Source organism: Epinephelus moara, chromosome 7, assembly GCF_006386435.1.
Source record: "Epinephelus moara isolate mb chromosome 7, YSFRI_EMoa_1.0, whole genome shotgun sequence".
Classification (NCBI taxonomy): Eukaryota; Metazoa; Chordata; class Actinopteri; order Perciformes; family Serranidae; genus Epinephelus; species Epinephelus moara.
This window is the reverse complement of record NC_065512.1, coordinates 25,894,197-25,910,063: the sequence shown is the minus strand read 5'-3', so window position 1 is coordinate 25,910,063 and position 15,867 is coordinate 25,894,197. Positions and strand designations below refer to the sequence as shown.

Below are 15,867 nucleotides of genomic sequence, written 5' to 3'. Positions count from 1 at the left end.
TGCAGCACAGCACACAACATTTTCAGGGTCTGACTGATCAATGTAAATGCTGTGGGCTGCACACACACACACACACCCTCCCTCCTCCTCATCGTCCACCCTCTGCTTTTCGTCGTGGGTGGTAAATAGTGGGCCCACCCCTCACCCAGGAAGGCGTCGCTGTGTCACACACACACACACACACACACACACGTGGCTCAATCACTCCCTACCCCTCGAGGGCTGAATGTGAGAGCAGAGCAGGTCTGAACAGGTGGACAGGCAAAGCAAGCCTGCAGTCACGGCTGAGAAACAACACACACACACACACACACACACACACACACACACACACTTATCAGTGTGTCCATCACAGCACATGACAGTATTTACACTGCGGTTTTTACCTTTATCCTACAATATTTAACAACCCCACCGTTTAATAGAAAATATTCCTGCCTGTCATCTATAAATACATTATCTATGGCTGCTAATAATGTATGTGTGAACACGATGTGCACGGTTTCTGCAACCCCCCACTGAAAGCAATTACTAATATTATCTCTATCACACATTACACTGTGCCTGATGATACTCTGCTATGGTATATTATGTTTAATATGGTTTTACTTGACTGCAATGATCCTGTTTAATCCCTTCAAAAGATTTTTTTTGTACAAAAAAAAGGTGTCCATTTGCATCACAAATAATTCAGGAATACCATTCATGTAGTCTTTTTTACTTTATTTAATTTCAATTTAAAATGTAAGACAACTTTTTGTATGTTTAGATTGTTTAAAACCGGAAAAACAAACAGATAATGTCCACCAGGCGTCGCCAGAATCCATTTCCCTCCCCAAAAGCCCTGTTTTTCAGATGGATGTAGTTACTGAGGTAATAAAAGGGATGTCTACGCCTGTCAGCTGGGTATCACACAGTGAGACACCACATACATTCATACCAAGACAGTTTAAGCTTAATGGCCTGCACATCAAGCAAAACAATGTCAAATATATTTTGAAGCTATGTTTAAAAGTATATTAAAGCAGAAATGTTAATTGTTAAAACTTGGGTTACACTCTCAAAAACGGTGTCTTCCTATCACTGGTGGAAACACTGCGCGCCATGGCTGAGGATTTATTAAGTTTATGAGTGTGGCTTGTCTTTGTGAGCAGGTGAGATGATAGAAAACCTTTAAACAACCATGTGTGGTTTTTTCCTAAATCAGTCTGTGTGAAGGTGTGAGGAGAGAAAAACCTGGCTGGTAACAACTGAGCGGCTGTGGACCTGTCTGTCTGTCTGTCTCTCCTTCTCCCAGCCTGTGGTGCGTGAGCGCGCCGCAATTCTGATCGGCGCGCGGATGATGATGATGATGAGAGCGTGACCTCACCGCTTTCTGCACAGCTGCTGGAGAGAGGGGGGAGACACACGGAGAGAGAAAGCGAGAAACAGAAACACGTTGAGGGAGACAGAGCGAGAGAGAGGCACGGGAACACAGCGGAGAACATTCACAACACAGGGGGAACTGCTCGGCGCGCGCTGGGGGACTCTGTCGCGGGGCGTCCGTTTGGCTGCTTTCCGCCGGTCCTCCTCCCAGAATGTTCTGTGCCCCCGGTTCATTTCTACGGTACACGAACCAGTCGCCGCGGCGTCCCCACGGACACTGAAGCCCAGATGCTCACCCTCTCCGCCGACATGGACGAGTCTTCGTCTCTGCTGGATCTGCTGGAGTGCTCGGTGTGCCTGGAGCGCCTGGACACCACGGCCAAGGTGCTGCCGTGCCAGCACACCTTCTGCCGCCGCTGCCTGGAAAACATTGTCAGCTCCCGGAACGAGCTCCGCTGCCCGGAGTGCCGCATCCTGGTGGACTGCGGGGTGGACGACCTGCCGGCTAACATCCTTCTGGTTCGCCTCCTGGACGGTATTAAGCAGCGGCCCCAGCGAGGGAGCGGAGGAGGAGTAGGAGCAGGCGGCAGGCAGTCCCTGGCCGGGGGCTCGCTGCAGGGGTACGCAGCCGGGATATCCGCTTCTCCCCCGGGCAGTGCGATCAGAGAGCTGCCAGTAGCCGTCAGGAGCTCCCCTGTTAAGGTTGGTTACTTTCCCACTATCCATATGTGCCAGTGTCTGTCTCTGAGGAGCACAAACACCCAAACAATGTGTTCATGTTTTATGAATCCTTGTTTTATTTACAAAAACACACACTTCCTAAAACAGGACTTGCATTTTATGAATTGTCAGGATCCCCTTTGCAATTACACCAAACATAATAACAACTTTAAGATTGGGTCCCACTGTAAGGCTGCTGCCTGGCAGGATTTGGTGGAAGAAGATTTTGAGGACAATTGTTCAGGCACATTTCCAACTGTTTATCTGTGCTGTTTGCTGGAAATTGGGGACAATGTGTTCAGCATGCTGCCTGCACAGATATCCAGCTGCTTTATGGTTATATAGATGCAAATCTGTAGACTCTGCTCTGAATATTCACACAGTGAGACTGATTGCAGCACAGATTGTTTGATAACTGGGATGAGGAGCAAACTTGTGAGTGACCAAGTTATGGGACATGGGAACAGAAAGAGAGAAAGAAAAGCTTCTCCCTGCTGCTGTAGCTGATGGCAGAGATGTCTATTGACAGATGTATATTGTTGTCTATTGATTGTTTTGCTGAGTTATCACCAGTTGTGCCTGTGATATCCCCTGATGTGACACCACTTTGGTATCATAATGAGGGTGTCTTTCCTGTGCTGCCACTGAGGTATAATTAAACTGTACCGAGCAAGCGGGAGAGGAAGAGAGACAGACTGCGAGAGGGTCACCTGTCTGTGATACTGTTGTTGTCATAGTCCTGGTGAAGCCCAGTTGCCCACAGGCTGCAGCAGCGCGAGGTTTCATAACCCAGGCTCACTGGGAGAGGAGTGGAGAGCCCTGTTTACTTGCCATGCAGTGCATCCTATGCATTGTCTCGTGGCTGTGATGTGAGACGCGTTGAAGAATGGGGCTGTAATGTGGCAATTAGACAGAAAATGTGATAGCATCAGCACTGTGCTGCGAGATGTGTTGGTTGTCATTTGCCTCCAGTTGGAATCTAAGATCTTACGCACAAATCTTGAAACATGTCAGGCTGGATTAGAGAGATAGAAAGACCTTTCTTAAATTGCAGTTTCATCTCCTAGAAGTTTGGCATTCTGATGTAACTAGGGCTGCAATCAACTTTTATTTTTTATTCAGATGCAGATTTATCAGATACATTTTCAAATGTGTTTTTCAGTGCATTCATTATTTTTTAATCTATGTAATTTCAAACTAAGTCTTGCATAATTCACACGAAGTAGACAGGTGCATAGGCAGATGGTCCGTGAACATGGAGGGATATTCAAGAAATGTCAGAGATTAAAATTTTATCTGATAGCAGCACCCAAGATATCCTCTAACGTCTGAGGAGGTATCAGTATAGATAATAAAGAAACACTGCATTCATATGAGGAAGACACAATAGTCACGACATCACCGCACTCCTCGCTTTTCTTCTGAGAAAGACATGAAATCCAGACTTCATGCTGTAACTTGTCACGGCGGATATACTGTATTTGTCTGAGGTGAGCTTGTGTTGTGTGCTTACACATAAACGCAATGGGATTTCTCAGAGTTGGAGCACACGAGGGTGGTCGTGGGCTTGTGTGTTCATGTTTGTCCTCGGCAGCTTTTTCCTTCGAGTTTAGTCCCTAACAAGAGGGATGCGCAGAACAATCAGGCCGACAAAGGCGTCGCCATCAGCTTTCACACACACCCCCTGCCCAGTGCAAGACTTATCAGGCGAGCTAGCCATTGATTGAAGCACTGGAGCGCTTTGGTGTGATGAAGTGCAGCAGCAGTAAGCAGTCAGTCATTCATGGCGATGAACAGGAATCCAAACGTTCAGTGACATTTCCACTAACACTTAACACTCCATTTCAATTCACTCAATAAACTTTAGCGGTCCCTACAGGGCAATTTTGATGCCTGGTACATGAAGGAAAATGGTGCTCAGACAAAAACATACTGCAGGACAGGATCCTTTTATTTTTATTTTTAGAGAAATGCGTATCATAACTTCTTATAGAGCATGGTACAAAATAAGCAAATGCTGGTAAAATATGCAAGTGGCTGATAACACAATGGCAATCTATTGAGTGGCTGGTAACTTGCAGACTTGCATTTATATAGCGCCTTTTCAGTCAACTCACCACGCAAAGCCCTTTACACTACGTGCTACATTCACCCTTTCATACACATTTTACACTTATTGTAGAAATTGCCATGCAACATACCAATCTGCTTATCAGGATCTAATCTAATGCTCATTCAGACACACATTCACACAACGATGGAGCGAGTTGGGGTTCAGTAACTTGTCCAAACTGAAGGAACCGCCTATCTTCCGAATCTTTGACGATACGCTCTACCTACCTGGCTAGCTATTTGACTCAATGGACAAAAAAGTTAATTTTGCACCCTGTTAAAGAGCCTAAAGCTGCTCTCACACTACCGCTCAGTAACTGCCCTGACAACCGCCAACCTGCAAGAGCGTTCCCCCAAAAAGCTAAGCGTTTTCGAAAGTGGTTCCTATCACTATTATCCATGGTAGAGATGCACCAATCCAGCTTTTTCAGTTTCGATACTGATCCCGATGCTGTGGCTTTGAGTATCAGCCAATACCCGATACCGATCCTATACTATGGTTGACCTAAGAAGCTATATACCTTTACATGAACAGAAAAGACTAGAGGCATCAGGCATTGATGACTACACAGTTCTTTCCTACGATAAAATGAAACAAGATGAAACAGATTAATGCAATGATGAACTATTTATTTTTAACAAAAATAAACAATTGTGCAACAGCAGTTGAAATAGTGTGAAATACCTCCACAAAACAGATTCTCTCCTTCGCTCCATGACGTATGGACGCGTTGCAATAGATTTAAGGGAAAGGATCGCCTCAGGTATAGGTTGCATTTTCCGATACCTGATCCATCTATTTTGATGATACTGGGGCCGATATTCGATCCAGATATCGGATCGGTGCATCCCTAGTCCATGGCTGAAATGACAGGCAGGTGCTTTGGTGAACACTGGCAGAAGTGCAAGCTAGCTTGTAGCCTCATACCAGGCGGTTGAGCTTTGGTGAAAACGTTACTCCAGGCCCATTTTTTTCTTCTGGTTGTCCAGAAGTTTCTAAAGCTGTAACTCACCATCTTGTCTTCTTTCTGCTTCTGCTATACCCGCTATGCAATTGGCAGAAGTCGGGTGGCAACCGGCAAAAGTTCAACATGGTGAACTCAGTGCAGCAGAGCAAACTCTGTGCTTGCACCTGGTTGGCAACCGCTTCATACCCTTACTGCTGTGTTGGAAACCACTTTCCCTCTGCTGCCTTCCCCTCATTTTAATGGCTGGAGGGGGCAAGGTACTGTGGAGCTGTGTGAAAGCAGCTTAAGGGATGTCTTAGTTTGACCAAAAGTTTAAAATTCAAAGGGATTTACTTTACAGTGTCATAATGCCACAGAGAAAAGCAGCCAGTCCTCACTGGAACCAGAATTTTTTTGATACTTAAATTTTTTTTTATGATATAATGAAAAAAAATGAGAAATTGTGTGACACAACAGTAGTGAGGGAATGTTAACTTTACAAAGAGGGAATACACACATGCACAGTAACACACATACACACAAAAATATACATAGTTCACAAGCACTTCTTAGTGGCCAGTCTGTGTTTGTTTTCAGACCCAGTGGGGAGAGCACTTCGCTGTGGACAGAGGCTTTATTGCCAGTGAACACACACACACACACACACACACACACACACACACACACACACACACACACACACCTCTAACCCATTACCCTCTGCAATCCCCTGCAGTCACTTTGCCCCAAGTCTCCTCGAGGCTCCCTCGGGACCAAGGCTTGGTGATGAAAGTGTGAATTAATCTCCTCTAACAGTGGAGTGTGTGTGCGTGTGTGTGCGTGTGTGTGCATTTGGAAGTGCATCCCCCTGCACACAAAGAGCAGGGGTCTTGCAAAGGGAGTTAAATCTGACTTTGAGTGACACACTAATGCAGTACCACCACACACACACACGGTTATTGAAGAAGTCACACAGGTCAAACAGAGCACTCTGCATCTGGCATTAAAGGTTTTAGATGAGAATGAATGTGTTGCTATGGAAATGGAAGAAGAGGCAGACATGCTGAGTCAGCTTTTTCCCTTGGTGTTTGCATTCTTTGAGCCTCTGTTGAAGACTTTCTGCTTGGACCAATACGAGTTTATCAAAGCCAATAATTCATTTTTTGCCAAGCACTCTGTGAAGGCAACTTCTTCAAAACAGACAATTTGCCGGTCAACTAAAATCCCTGAATTTTAACACAAATAAGTAGCTCACCGGAATATTCCTGCATACCTATTTGGTGTTATTGTCTGTGCTAAATCAGGCACTGGGTCAAGTATTCAAGTGCTTAGTTGGTTGTATCATATGGCAGATTTTTTACCCCAAAGGAGAAATGTTGAGCCTGTTAGCAGCTGATGACTCTGGCAACCCCTTAACTAGTCCCTCAGCTGCAGTCTTGTACATCAGCTGTTGCAGAGATGACTCGCCACTTGTTCCCCCGTTCGCAGACAGCAGTGTTAAGACACATACAGTATGCAAACAGAAGAGGTGTTTTAACAATGTAACAGTGTCATGTAAACTGAATAATGGGACTGGAATACATTTGTCTGATTTTGTTTTCGCGTATTAGGACAAGATGCTCATCAGGAACCCGTTTCAGTTTATCAGTCAACCAAATGATGCTGCTTAAACTCATGATAAGGACATTTTGGTATTATAATAATAGCATCAATTTTGATTGCAGTGCTGCTGATAAATTCTGATTTCTATCCAGTACTCATTCTGATTCATGGGAGGAAAGAAAATAGGGCAAAATACAGAAACTTTCAATCTACAGAAGCTTTATTTAAGTGCTAGTCCTTTGTCAACATACAGAAGAGTAACTCTGATTTCCCTGACATTACATTGGTAAATGAGGTGATTAGTATCCAGGTTTTTCCAAGATTCTAGCAACTGATACCGTACACCTCCTTTAGCTGTGGTGACTTTCCTTACTGTCCCCAGGGTGGTTTGATGAAGGATGTTTTCAGTCCTATTGGTCTGTTTGTTTGTTGGTGCTCTGGATATCCCAAAAATCCATCATCAGGTTTCAGTTGAATTTGGTGGAATGGTAGGCCATGTCTATGGGCAAAGTTATTAAAGTTATTACTTGTTAAAGTATTGCACAGCATTGTAAGATAAAGCATTGAAGACTCATTCTCATTAAGCACCGCACCAACATGTTTGATAGAAATCTGTTTCATCCATGCTGTTACTGTCTATCATTTTGTGTATTCTGCTGCATCTATTGATTCAATCAGTGGGTTAAAAAATAATCACTGACTGAACAAAATCTGTTGGAATATGCAGCCCTGGTGGAGGTATGTAAGTGCTTTTTAGTATGCCTGTGAGACAAACACTTGAGCGTTCTTCCTGTTTTTAATTGCAACTCTTTCTTTGTGCCATATGTCATCCTGCACATTTCTTGCCAAATCATGGCCTTGCACAAACAGAGCGATACCTTTGTAGTCAACAGTTTGCATCTTTATGGTCTCATTTTTCCATAGCACAGTATGTTCCTTTTGCATCAATTTGCTTTGATTTAATCAGCTCTCAGAAAAATGCCAAGTTTGAAACCAGGCAAATATTCAAGACTGCACATAACTGAGGCATAAATATGTTATTAAATCCATACCCATCAGCGACTCTGCACCGGATGACTCTTACTGATTCATGAATTATTACAGGCTTTTGCTGGTCGGCCTTGGCAGGTATAGGAGTGTATTGTTGTTGGAAAGTGAAGTGCCTATGGATTATATGGTCTGTCTTTTAAACCTTAGTGACTTACCTAGCTTCCCGCTTGGTATTCATAAAGCTGTTCTATTCATCTATTCATCCATCTGTCAAGGATACATTTTACAAGTGCCTGGGAAAGAAGTCATTTTGCTCTTTACTAAAAGTATAAACATTGTTTTATTTTGATCATTTAAATGATCAACAGGAAGAAGAATCCAACAAATTCCCCAGATACAGACCACAATCATGTGACTCAAGACCTCTGACATTTCAAATGTCACATCAGAATCCATTCTTGTTGGACTCCCATTGAAGTACTAATCAATAATCAAAGAGAACTTCAATATGTCCATTATATCAGCAGCATGCTGCAGTTTGTTTTTGACACTCCACCTGTCCAGTTCCCATCAAAGCAGTGTGTCATAAAGATCCCAGCCAGTGATCTTCTCCCTTACCTGTATTTACCTGGGCTTGCTGTGGTGACACCCAAGATTGCCAAGGCAATGTGCAGCAGCAACGACAGCACTTGCTTTTATCTCTGGAGTGAGTTGTTGCTTAGCCCTGTCATTCCCATGTGTGCGTGTTTGTGTGTGTGTGTGTGTGTGTGTGTAAGGATTAGGTGGGGTTTCCAAAAAGGAAATAGTCTCTTACCAATCCCTGTAATGATCCTTTGAACCCGTGTCTTTTGGCCTAACCTTAAGCCTAACACTAAGCCTTTTAAAAACAGCGGCTCTTTAAAGTACTGTTGACCAAAATGTTCTCGTTTTCCAGAAGTCCTGCAGTGCAATTCGGTCCTCGCAAATATAGAAATACAAAAGCACACACACTCTCTCTGCTGCTGTACAGCTCCATTCATAGTTAATCTTGATATCTCCCAAACCTTTACAATAACACAGTGCGAGAAAGCCTCATTTTTCTGTGTTCCCTCTCAAACACAAACACACACACACACACACTCACACTCACACACAGACATGCATGCACATTCATTCACATTCATTAGTGTTATAAACCACCGATCTGTGGCGGTAAACAACAAGCTCTCAGTCATTACCTCCACATTACCCCCTCACTTCATAAATACTGAACGAAGGCCTGACGCTGTACATGCGCGCACACACATGCACACACAATTTATCTTCTCAAGTCTTAGAATATCTCTCTGGACACTTTTCTCTCCCCTTGCATGTGTGTGTGTGTGTGTGTGTGTGTGTGTGTGTGTGTGTGTGTGTGTGTAAGAAAGATCTCTCTCTGCCTTCTCAACCTTCTTCAACCCAGATTGTTAAATGAACACACACAAGCACAAACATCTTTTTCCTCTTTCGCTCTTTACTCATTCTTTCTCATCTTCGTCTCACTTTCTCTCTGATGTTCATGTGAAGAGAACTTAATTAATTTCAGAGTTACCACATAATGAAGCTTCACTACACACACACACACACACACACACACACACACACACACACACACACACACACACACACACACACACACACACACACGCACGTGCTGCCATTTAAGAAGTAGTTATAACTGTGCTCTGCGCCTCCTGGGATCTTTTGGGAATTATGCTGTGTGTGCTGTGTGTGTGTGTGTGTGTGTGTGTGTGTGTGTGTGTGTGTGTGTGTGTGTGCGCGCAAATATAGCATGCATTCATCTATTTCCATGCTTGTATTTTTGTTTACCAGTTACATATTTCTCCAGTAGACACAAGACACAGTTGGATTTTAAATGGTTTGCAATGAAGCTGCCCACAGACAGCATTCAACATTTTGTAGTTTAAACTGTTTTCCTGCCAGGATTTACTGTGTTAATGTTTCCTCAAGAATTTTACTCTTATCTGCCCGGAAAAGCCTCTGAAAATGCATTTATTTTACCCTCCATTGAAGTACAGGGTGGTGCTAAAAATAAATGGATGAATAATGAATATTTTCAATAGATTTATTGGCAGCTATCATATTTTATGTAATAAACAGAGGGTGACAGGAACAGCCAAGCTAAATATTATTACCAATAAAAGGTCATTGGATTTCTTTTACTGATTTAAATACCTGGTAATACCAGCTTGTGGTAAAACGGGATCTGTGTTGTGCAAGTCGTAGACTATAGAGCTGGGTAACAGTACAAGATACCTTGTATCGACCGAAATAACTCGGTACTAGGTTGTATCAAAACATCTACAGTCAAACGTTACCTGCATTTGACCCTTTTTGCGCCAGGGTCTAATCCCGGACTGTCCCGTCTAGCCGCCAGATCAGCAGACATTCTGTTACAGCCATCTTCAGAGCCGCAATTCTCCCGGCGAACGGTTACTTTAACGTCTGCCCACTAAGCATGAGCTACACAGCTGCAGCTAACATCCAACACCGTGCCATTAAATGGTCCCAACAAACACTGACATGAAGTGGCTCAACTCTGTCATTAAATCCACTGACGAAAAGCTGTGTGTCATGTGATGCTAACAGTTAGCCTTGTTGCAGTGTGTCCATGGCCGGATAAGAGGATAAAGAGAGGTGTTGTGTTGGGTGCTGTAATCCTCGGGTGCCATTAAATGACAGTTGTAATGCTCTCTCAAGTAGTCAGTAGTCAAATGGTATCGGTATCCCTTTAAAGGTTCTTGTATTGGTGCTGGTGTCATAATTTTTTTAAACAATACCCAGCTCTAGGGGACTAAGTAAGATATTGACCAGGAAACATCAAATTACTTGCTTGCTAACCACGCTGCTTTTTCTCAGACTTATCAGACTGACACAAGACCAATCCTGTCCACTTATGTCAGAATCATGCCATGATCTGACTAGCCAGCATGTCCCCCGCGTGTATTTTTTTTTACGTAACAGCATTGCTCTGACTACTTGTGTCCATGTTGCCCTGAATCCGGGTGATGTCATCTTGCATCAGTCTCATCCTTGGCCCCTCCATCACCCTGCTCAGACAGATATGGAGATGGAAGGAGGTGGGTCAGATGATGGATTGATGGATGGAGGCAGGGTGGCGGTCGAGGGCAGCTTATAGCTCGGCTGATGGTGTAATGAGATAGTGTGTGTGTTGTTTAGTTTGGGGGGTTGATGTGTAATGGGTGTTAAAGCCTAAACAAGCTTTGGAGCTTGACTGCCATTCCCACGGGTGTATGGGTGGAATCCCATCAATCCCATCCCCCAGTTGCACAAATACACACATAGGCACACACACACACGCATACACATTAGGTTAAGGGTTAACCCCCTCACTCCTGGTCCTATTGTTACTATGGAGATGAGGGTGAGATGTCACTGGTCACTGGTCAAGCCAACACATTTCAGACAGAGGAAGGGTGGCATATTTTATGGCTGAAATTAAAACATGGCCCCATGAACGTGCAATAACAACATGTGGATATGTCGTCACACTTTAGACATTTAGATACACACTGAAATTTGAATTTATTCTAGATATCATTAGAGGTTGTTTGACTTGTAAACTTATTCAATTAAAATGACAGTTACCAAAAGGAAGAAATCTAAGTTTTATTATTTTTCTGCAATAATAGCAGCCCCTACATTATTGATCTCCATGTGCATTGAATTTTTGGTACTGACGAACGTTAATACCGCTAATATGATCAGTCACTAAAAGATAGACCAAATGTCACTTCAATTCCAACAACCACACAGGCAGTTAAACAGCTTGGGATCAATGCTGCGACATAACATCTAGTGGGAATCAGTGCTAACGTTAGCAACCAGGCTAACTAGCTTCCACCCTAGACTGTATATTAAGATGGATGACACGTCTCCACTTACTCCCACTGTACAAAAATTAAGCCAAAATATCCTAGATACAGCTGCTGCCATCTTGCTGTGGTGACGTCATTTGGAGGCAGTTTCCGCACAGCACCTATCTATAGGGTAGCAATTTCCTGCCCATTGACCAGTCCAACATTTGGTTGGAGTGGTGCCACTGATCGCAAGAAATTTGGCCAATAGTTTCAAATTCCGCAGTTTCCTAGACTTTAGCGGCATTTCTGAAATTGCTCCATATTATTCATTTTACGGCTGATTCCTTATCAAATTCTGCGTAGGTCCCTACATACAGCAGCGTAACAAGAACTACCAACATTTCAGAGAAACCATCTTTGGGAAAAATGTGATTGATGTGTACTTAGATGTTTAGATCATGGAGGGGGGTCTATGACCTATACTGCAGCCAACCACTAGGGGGCATTTGAAATGTTTTGGCTTCACTTTTGGAGAGCTGTCATGTCGTCCATCTTTTATATACAATCTATTGTGTTCACTATCCGAGTAAAATACAAGGGCACAATAGTTCCTCTGTCTCTAATGGTACATATCCAACACTAGTCAGGATTGTTGAAAAAAGGAGAAAGAAACCATCTTATATCAGTATTCACAGGCGATACAAAGCTATGACATGCTCCAGTTGATGGTGCGTCTACTTACATCTAATAGCAAATGTCAGTCAAACACTGTCGAAGGAACTGCCCACCCAGTGTATATACCCTTACACAAAAAGAGAGCAGAACTCAAATTCCCACTTGTCTTTGAGTGAGTGAATGAGATTTTACAATTCTACTCTGTCGAAGGCGACTGGATGAGTAGTATTAGCTTCACGTTGTAGGTCACCATGTTACCAACTAAAATGTATGTTTTTTTAGTAAACAGTTTCTTAGACAACAGAGGAGGCAATGATGTGTATCATGTTGTGTAAAGCAACAACTTCATAATTAGTGCACCATCTAGAATCCTGTCCGACGTGGGTGGGCGTTCATGTGCCACTTCCTGGTGAGAAAGTCACAGCTTCTGCATTGGCATCACATTACATGTTTTCTGGCTAATGAAACCAGCACCATTCAGACTGAAACAGAGTTACCCCCTGCTGCCATCTGGGACTGCCAATGTGTAAAATTACCCCAAGCAGCTTTAAACAGTCTCTTACAATGCAGAGAAAGTGTTACAATTCATAGTTTGGGACTCCAGGTAGTTTTACTTTGGTGCTGAGAGTCTGCTGACTCCTCCAGCAGCATGCGACGTAATGTGTGTGTCTGTTGTAATAACAGATGAGGTTCCACTGGTGATGTGCTTGAAGAAGTGGAACGGTTCTCTTGGGGGAAGAGATTCGTGGAAACACACTGTGGTTTCTCCAGGTGTCAGGCGGTGCAGGTGTGTGTATATATGTGTGTGTGTGTGTGTGTGTGTGTATGCCTGTGTGTTAATATGCTACAGTTCCTTCCTGTCTTGTTGCAGAAATGCCTCTTCAATCCTCCACCTCCACTCCTCCTCCTCATCTTTCTCTGTAATGGAGAGATGTTGAAATGCACCCACCACCCACTTTAGACTTGGCAGGAAACAGAGTCTTGGCTAGAGTAGAGAAGAGAGATCAGTGTACATACACACACTCACAGACACATACGCAGATACACACACACATCTGAAGAGAATTTGGAAACATGGCAGCAAATACAGGTCTTCCTCTTCATCGACCTGCTGTTCATTCTCACAGCTCTCAACTTCAATTCATCACCAGCAGTGTTTATGGATCTTTGTGAAATCTCTCTTTTCCCCCTCTTTTTTACTTTGCCCGTAGGACTGAATGAACTTTCTGAGGTCGTCCAGTCCCTCTTAAAGGTTTTTTTTCTGTAAACTTAACAATAAATTGCTTTCTGAAATTTATTAATTGCACTTTTCAGCAGTTTGAATATCTTGGACTTTAACTACATTTAGTAGGCATTGAAAAGGGCACTGAAGACCCCAAAATAATCAAAACCACAAAATAAAGCAAGCTTTTTTCACTATTGAGGTATTGAATAATTGAAACTGATCTTGACATAATTAAAGCAGTAGTTTTGAATTGTATAATAAACAGTGTTGGGGAGTAACTACATGTAGTTACATGTAATAAATGTACAAATAAATGTTATTATAATCAGTTTAAGATACAGAGAAAACAATACGTAATTAAAATACATTAAAATACAGTTGATAATCAAAATGGTGGTGATTATAAAAGGGGTTAAATTGGAATTTAGTCTTTTCAGTAAAACATTTATATGTAAAATATAAATCGGATCGGGTATCGGCGCCGATTATTTTTACAAAATCGGAATCGGTAATAAAAGATCGGAGGAATCAAAATAACAAAAATGGCCAGGTTTTCATCTATGTTGTTCATTGTTGCCTCTGCTTTCCAATGTATAAAGATATAGGCCTAATTGTTTTTGTTGAAGACAAGAAGAAGATGTTGAATTTGTTTACATTTTGTGCTGCTGAACCACCAATAAGCTTTTGGATACTATTTAAATAAAAAACAAACCTTATGGGACAACTTGGATGCATTCTTTTTCTTTCTTTCTTAATGCCTTGCAAAGTATCGGATTGGACTCGGTATCGGGCTTGGTTTCAAAATAAAGGACTCGGTATCGGATCGGATGCAAAAAATGCTTTGCATCTTTTTGCTGTGCAGGAACGCCTTTTTTTGTTGCAGCCTATTTCCTGACATTTTTCATGTTTATGGCCCAATTTTAATCATTTGTTTGTAATCAAAAAGTTATCAGATGTAATAAGTTACACTACTTTGTTTGGGTAATAAGATAGTTCTATTATGTATTACATTTTTAACAGGGTAGCTAGTAATCTGTCACCCATTACATTTCAAAATTAACCTTTCCCACACTGACAATAAATCGCATAGCCTAATAGTGTTGGCGTTAAAATATGCTTAATATGATATCAACGCAAAAATACCAAATAAGGGACAATGTACAGCAATCAAATTATTTTATTGACTTAAGAATGATTGTATTGCTTCCCCCAGAGTCTACGATCAGACCTTGGTCCTTAGCAACAGTCTGTTATTCAGAAATAACACACACTGGAATGCTGTAATTGACCAATCAGAAGTTTTCAGCAAAGCCATGTGATAAGCATATAACATCTATAAAAGGAACATGAACATGAACATGAACATTACAGGAATAGTATTGCAGTAGTCAGGGACAACCATGTGGCCACCATAAACCCACTAATGACTATGACTCATAACAGCGTGTGACCACAGGAATATTGTTGTGGCATTGTAGTTATGATGGAGTTTTTTTTCCCCGTACCGAAGGTAAATGTGGTATTCCTCTGAATTGTGTGCTGCATGCATGCATATGGATTTTCGGGGGTCAGATAAGAACATTTCAGGTTATTTCGGGACACACTCTGATCCACAGTGTTCATGGCTGCAGTACAACTGTGATCAGCTTTCCACTCTGACGTCTGTGTCCAAACATCCAGTCCTGGCTGTGTGTGTGTGTGAGAGAGAGAGAGAGTGAGAGAGAGAGAGAGAGAGAGTGTGTGTGTGTGTGTGTGCACATGTGTGGTGTGTTTACGCATAAATACTATGTGTGCATATTTAAACTGGCATATGCATATCGCTGGTGGTTTGTGTTTGTACTAAGAAATGAATGTGTTTCTCATGCACCGTATGCATATAAATCATGGTGTGTGTGTGTGTATACGTGTTGTTTGGCTGCTTTGTGTTTTTAAGAAGGATTTCTCAACCTTTAAAGTTCTGGACCTGAGGTCGGAGAATGTGGTTGGTGTGTGTGTTTAAGGGGTGTGTAGCAGGTCATGGTAGTATGTTCGAAGGAAAAGGGAGTGTGCAGGGAAAGTTGGAAGCAAAATGCAAAAGCCTAGGGGCAGTTATGTAGCGCATTTTTGGCTTGGGGTCTGGTGTGTGTGTGTGTGTATGTGTGTGTGTATAAGAGGGATCTGGCAGTTTTCTCCCTCCAGGACAGGAGGGATTATGTAAGCAGAGCGAAGCGAGGTCAAATACCACCCTCCGTTCAGCTGTGTTCTGTTTCGACTGGGAACAATGGAAACACTGGGACAATCAAACTGCTCCGCTCTTTAATGTGAGTAGCTTTACACTCTCCAGAGACGCTGAGCTGACTGCCACTTTCGCAGGTACTCGATGCTGCACAGC

At 42.7% G+C, this 15,867-nt stretch overlaps 1 protein-coding gene across 3 annotated transcripts in view; it reads left to right on the top strand.

Annotated features, from left to right (window-relative positions):
• Positions 1 to 921: 921 nt before the first annotated feature.
• Positions 922 to 15,867, top strand: part of LOC126392992 (E3 ubiquitin-protein ligase SH3RF3-like) — a 149,616-nt gene continuing 134,670 nt past the window's right edge. The window contains exon 1 of one of the 3 annotated variants that reach the window (XM_050048804.1): positions 922 to 2,067. In XM_050048804.1, the coding sequence (XP_049904761.1) occupies positions 1,654 to 2,067 (414 nt within the window). In that variant the 5' untranslated portion in view covers positions 922 to 1,653. The remainder of the gene's footprint in view (positions 2,068 to 15,867) is intronic. The other 2 variants (XM_050048803.1, XM_050048802.1) reach the window with 2 other exon arrangements.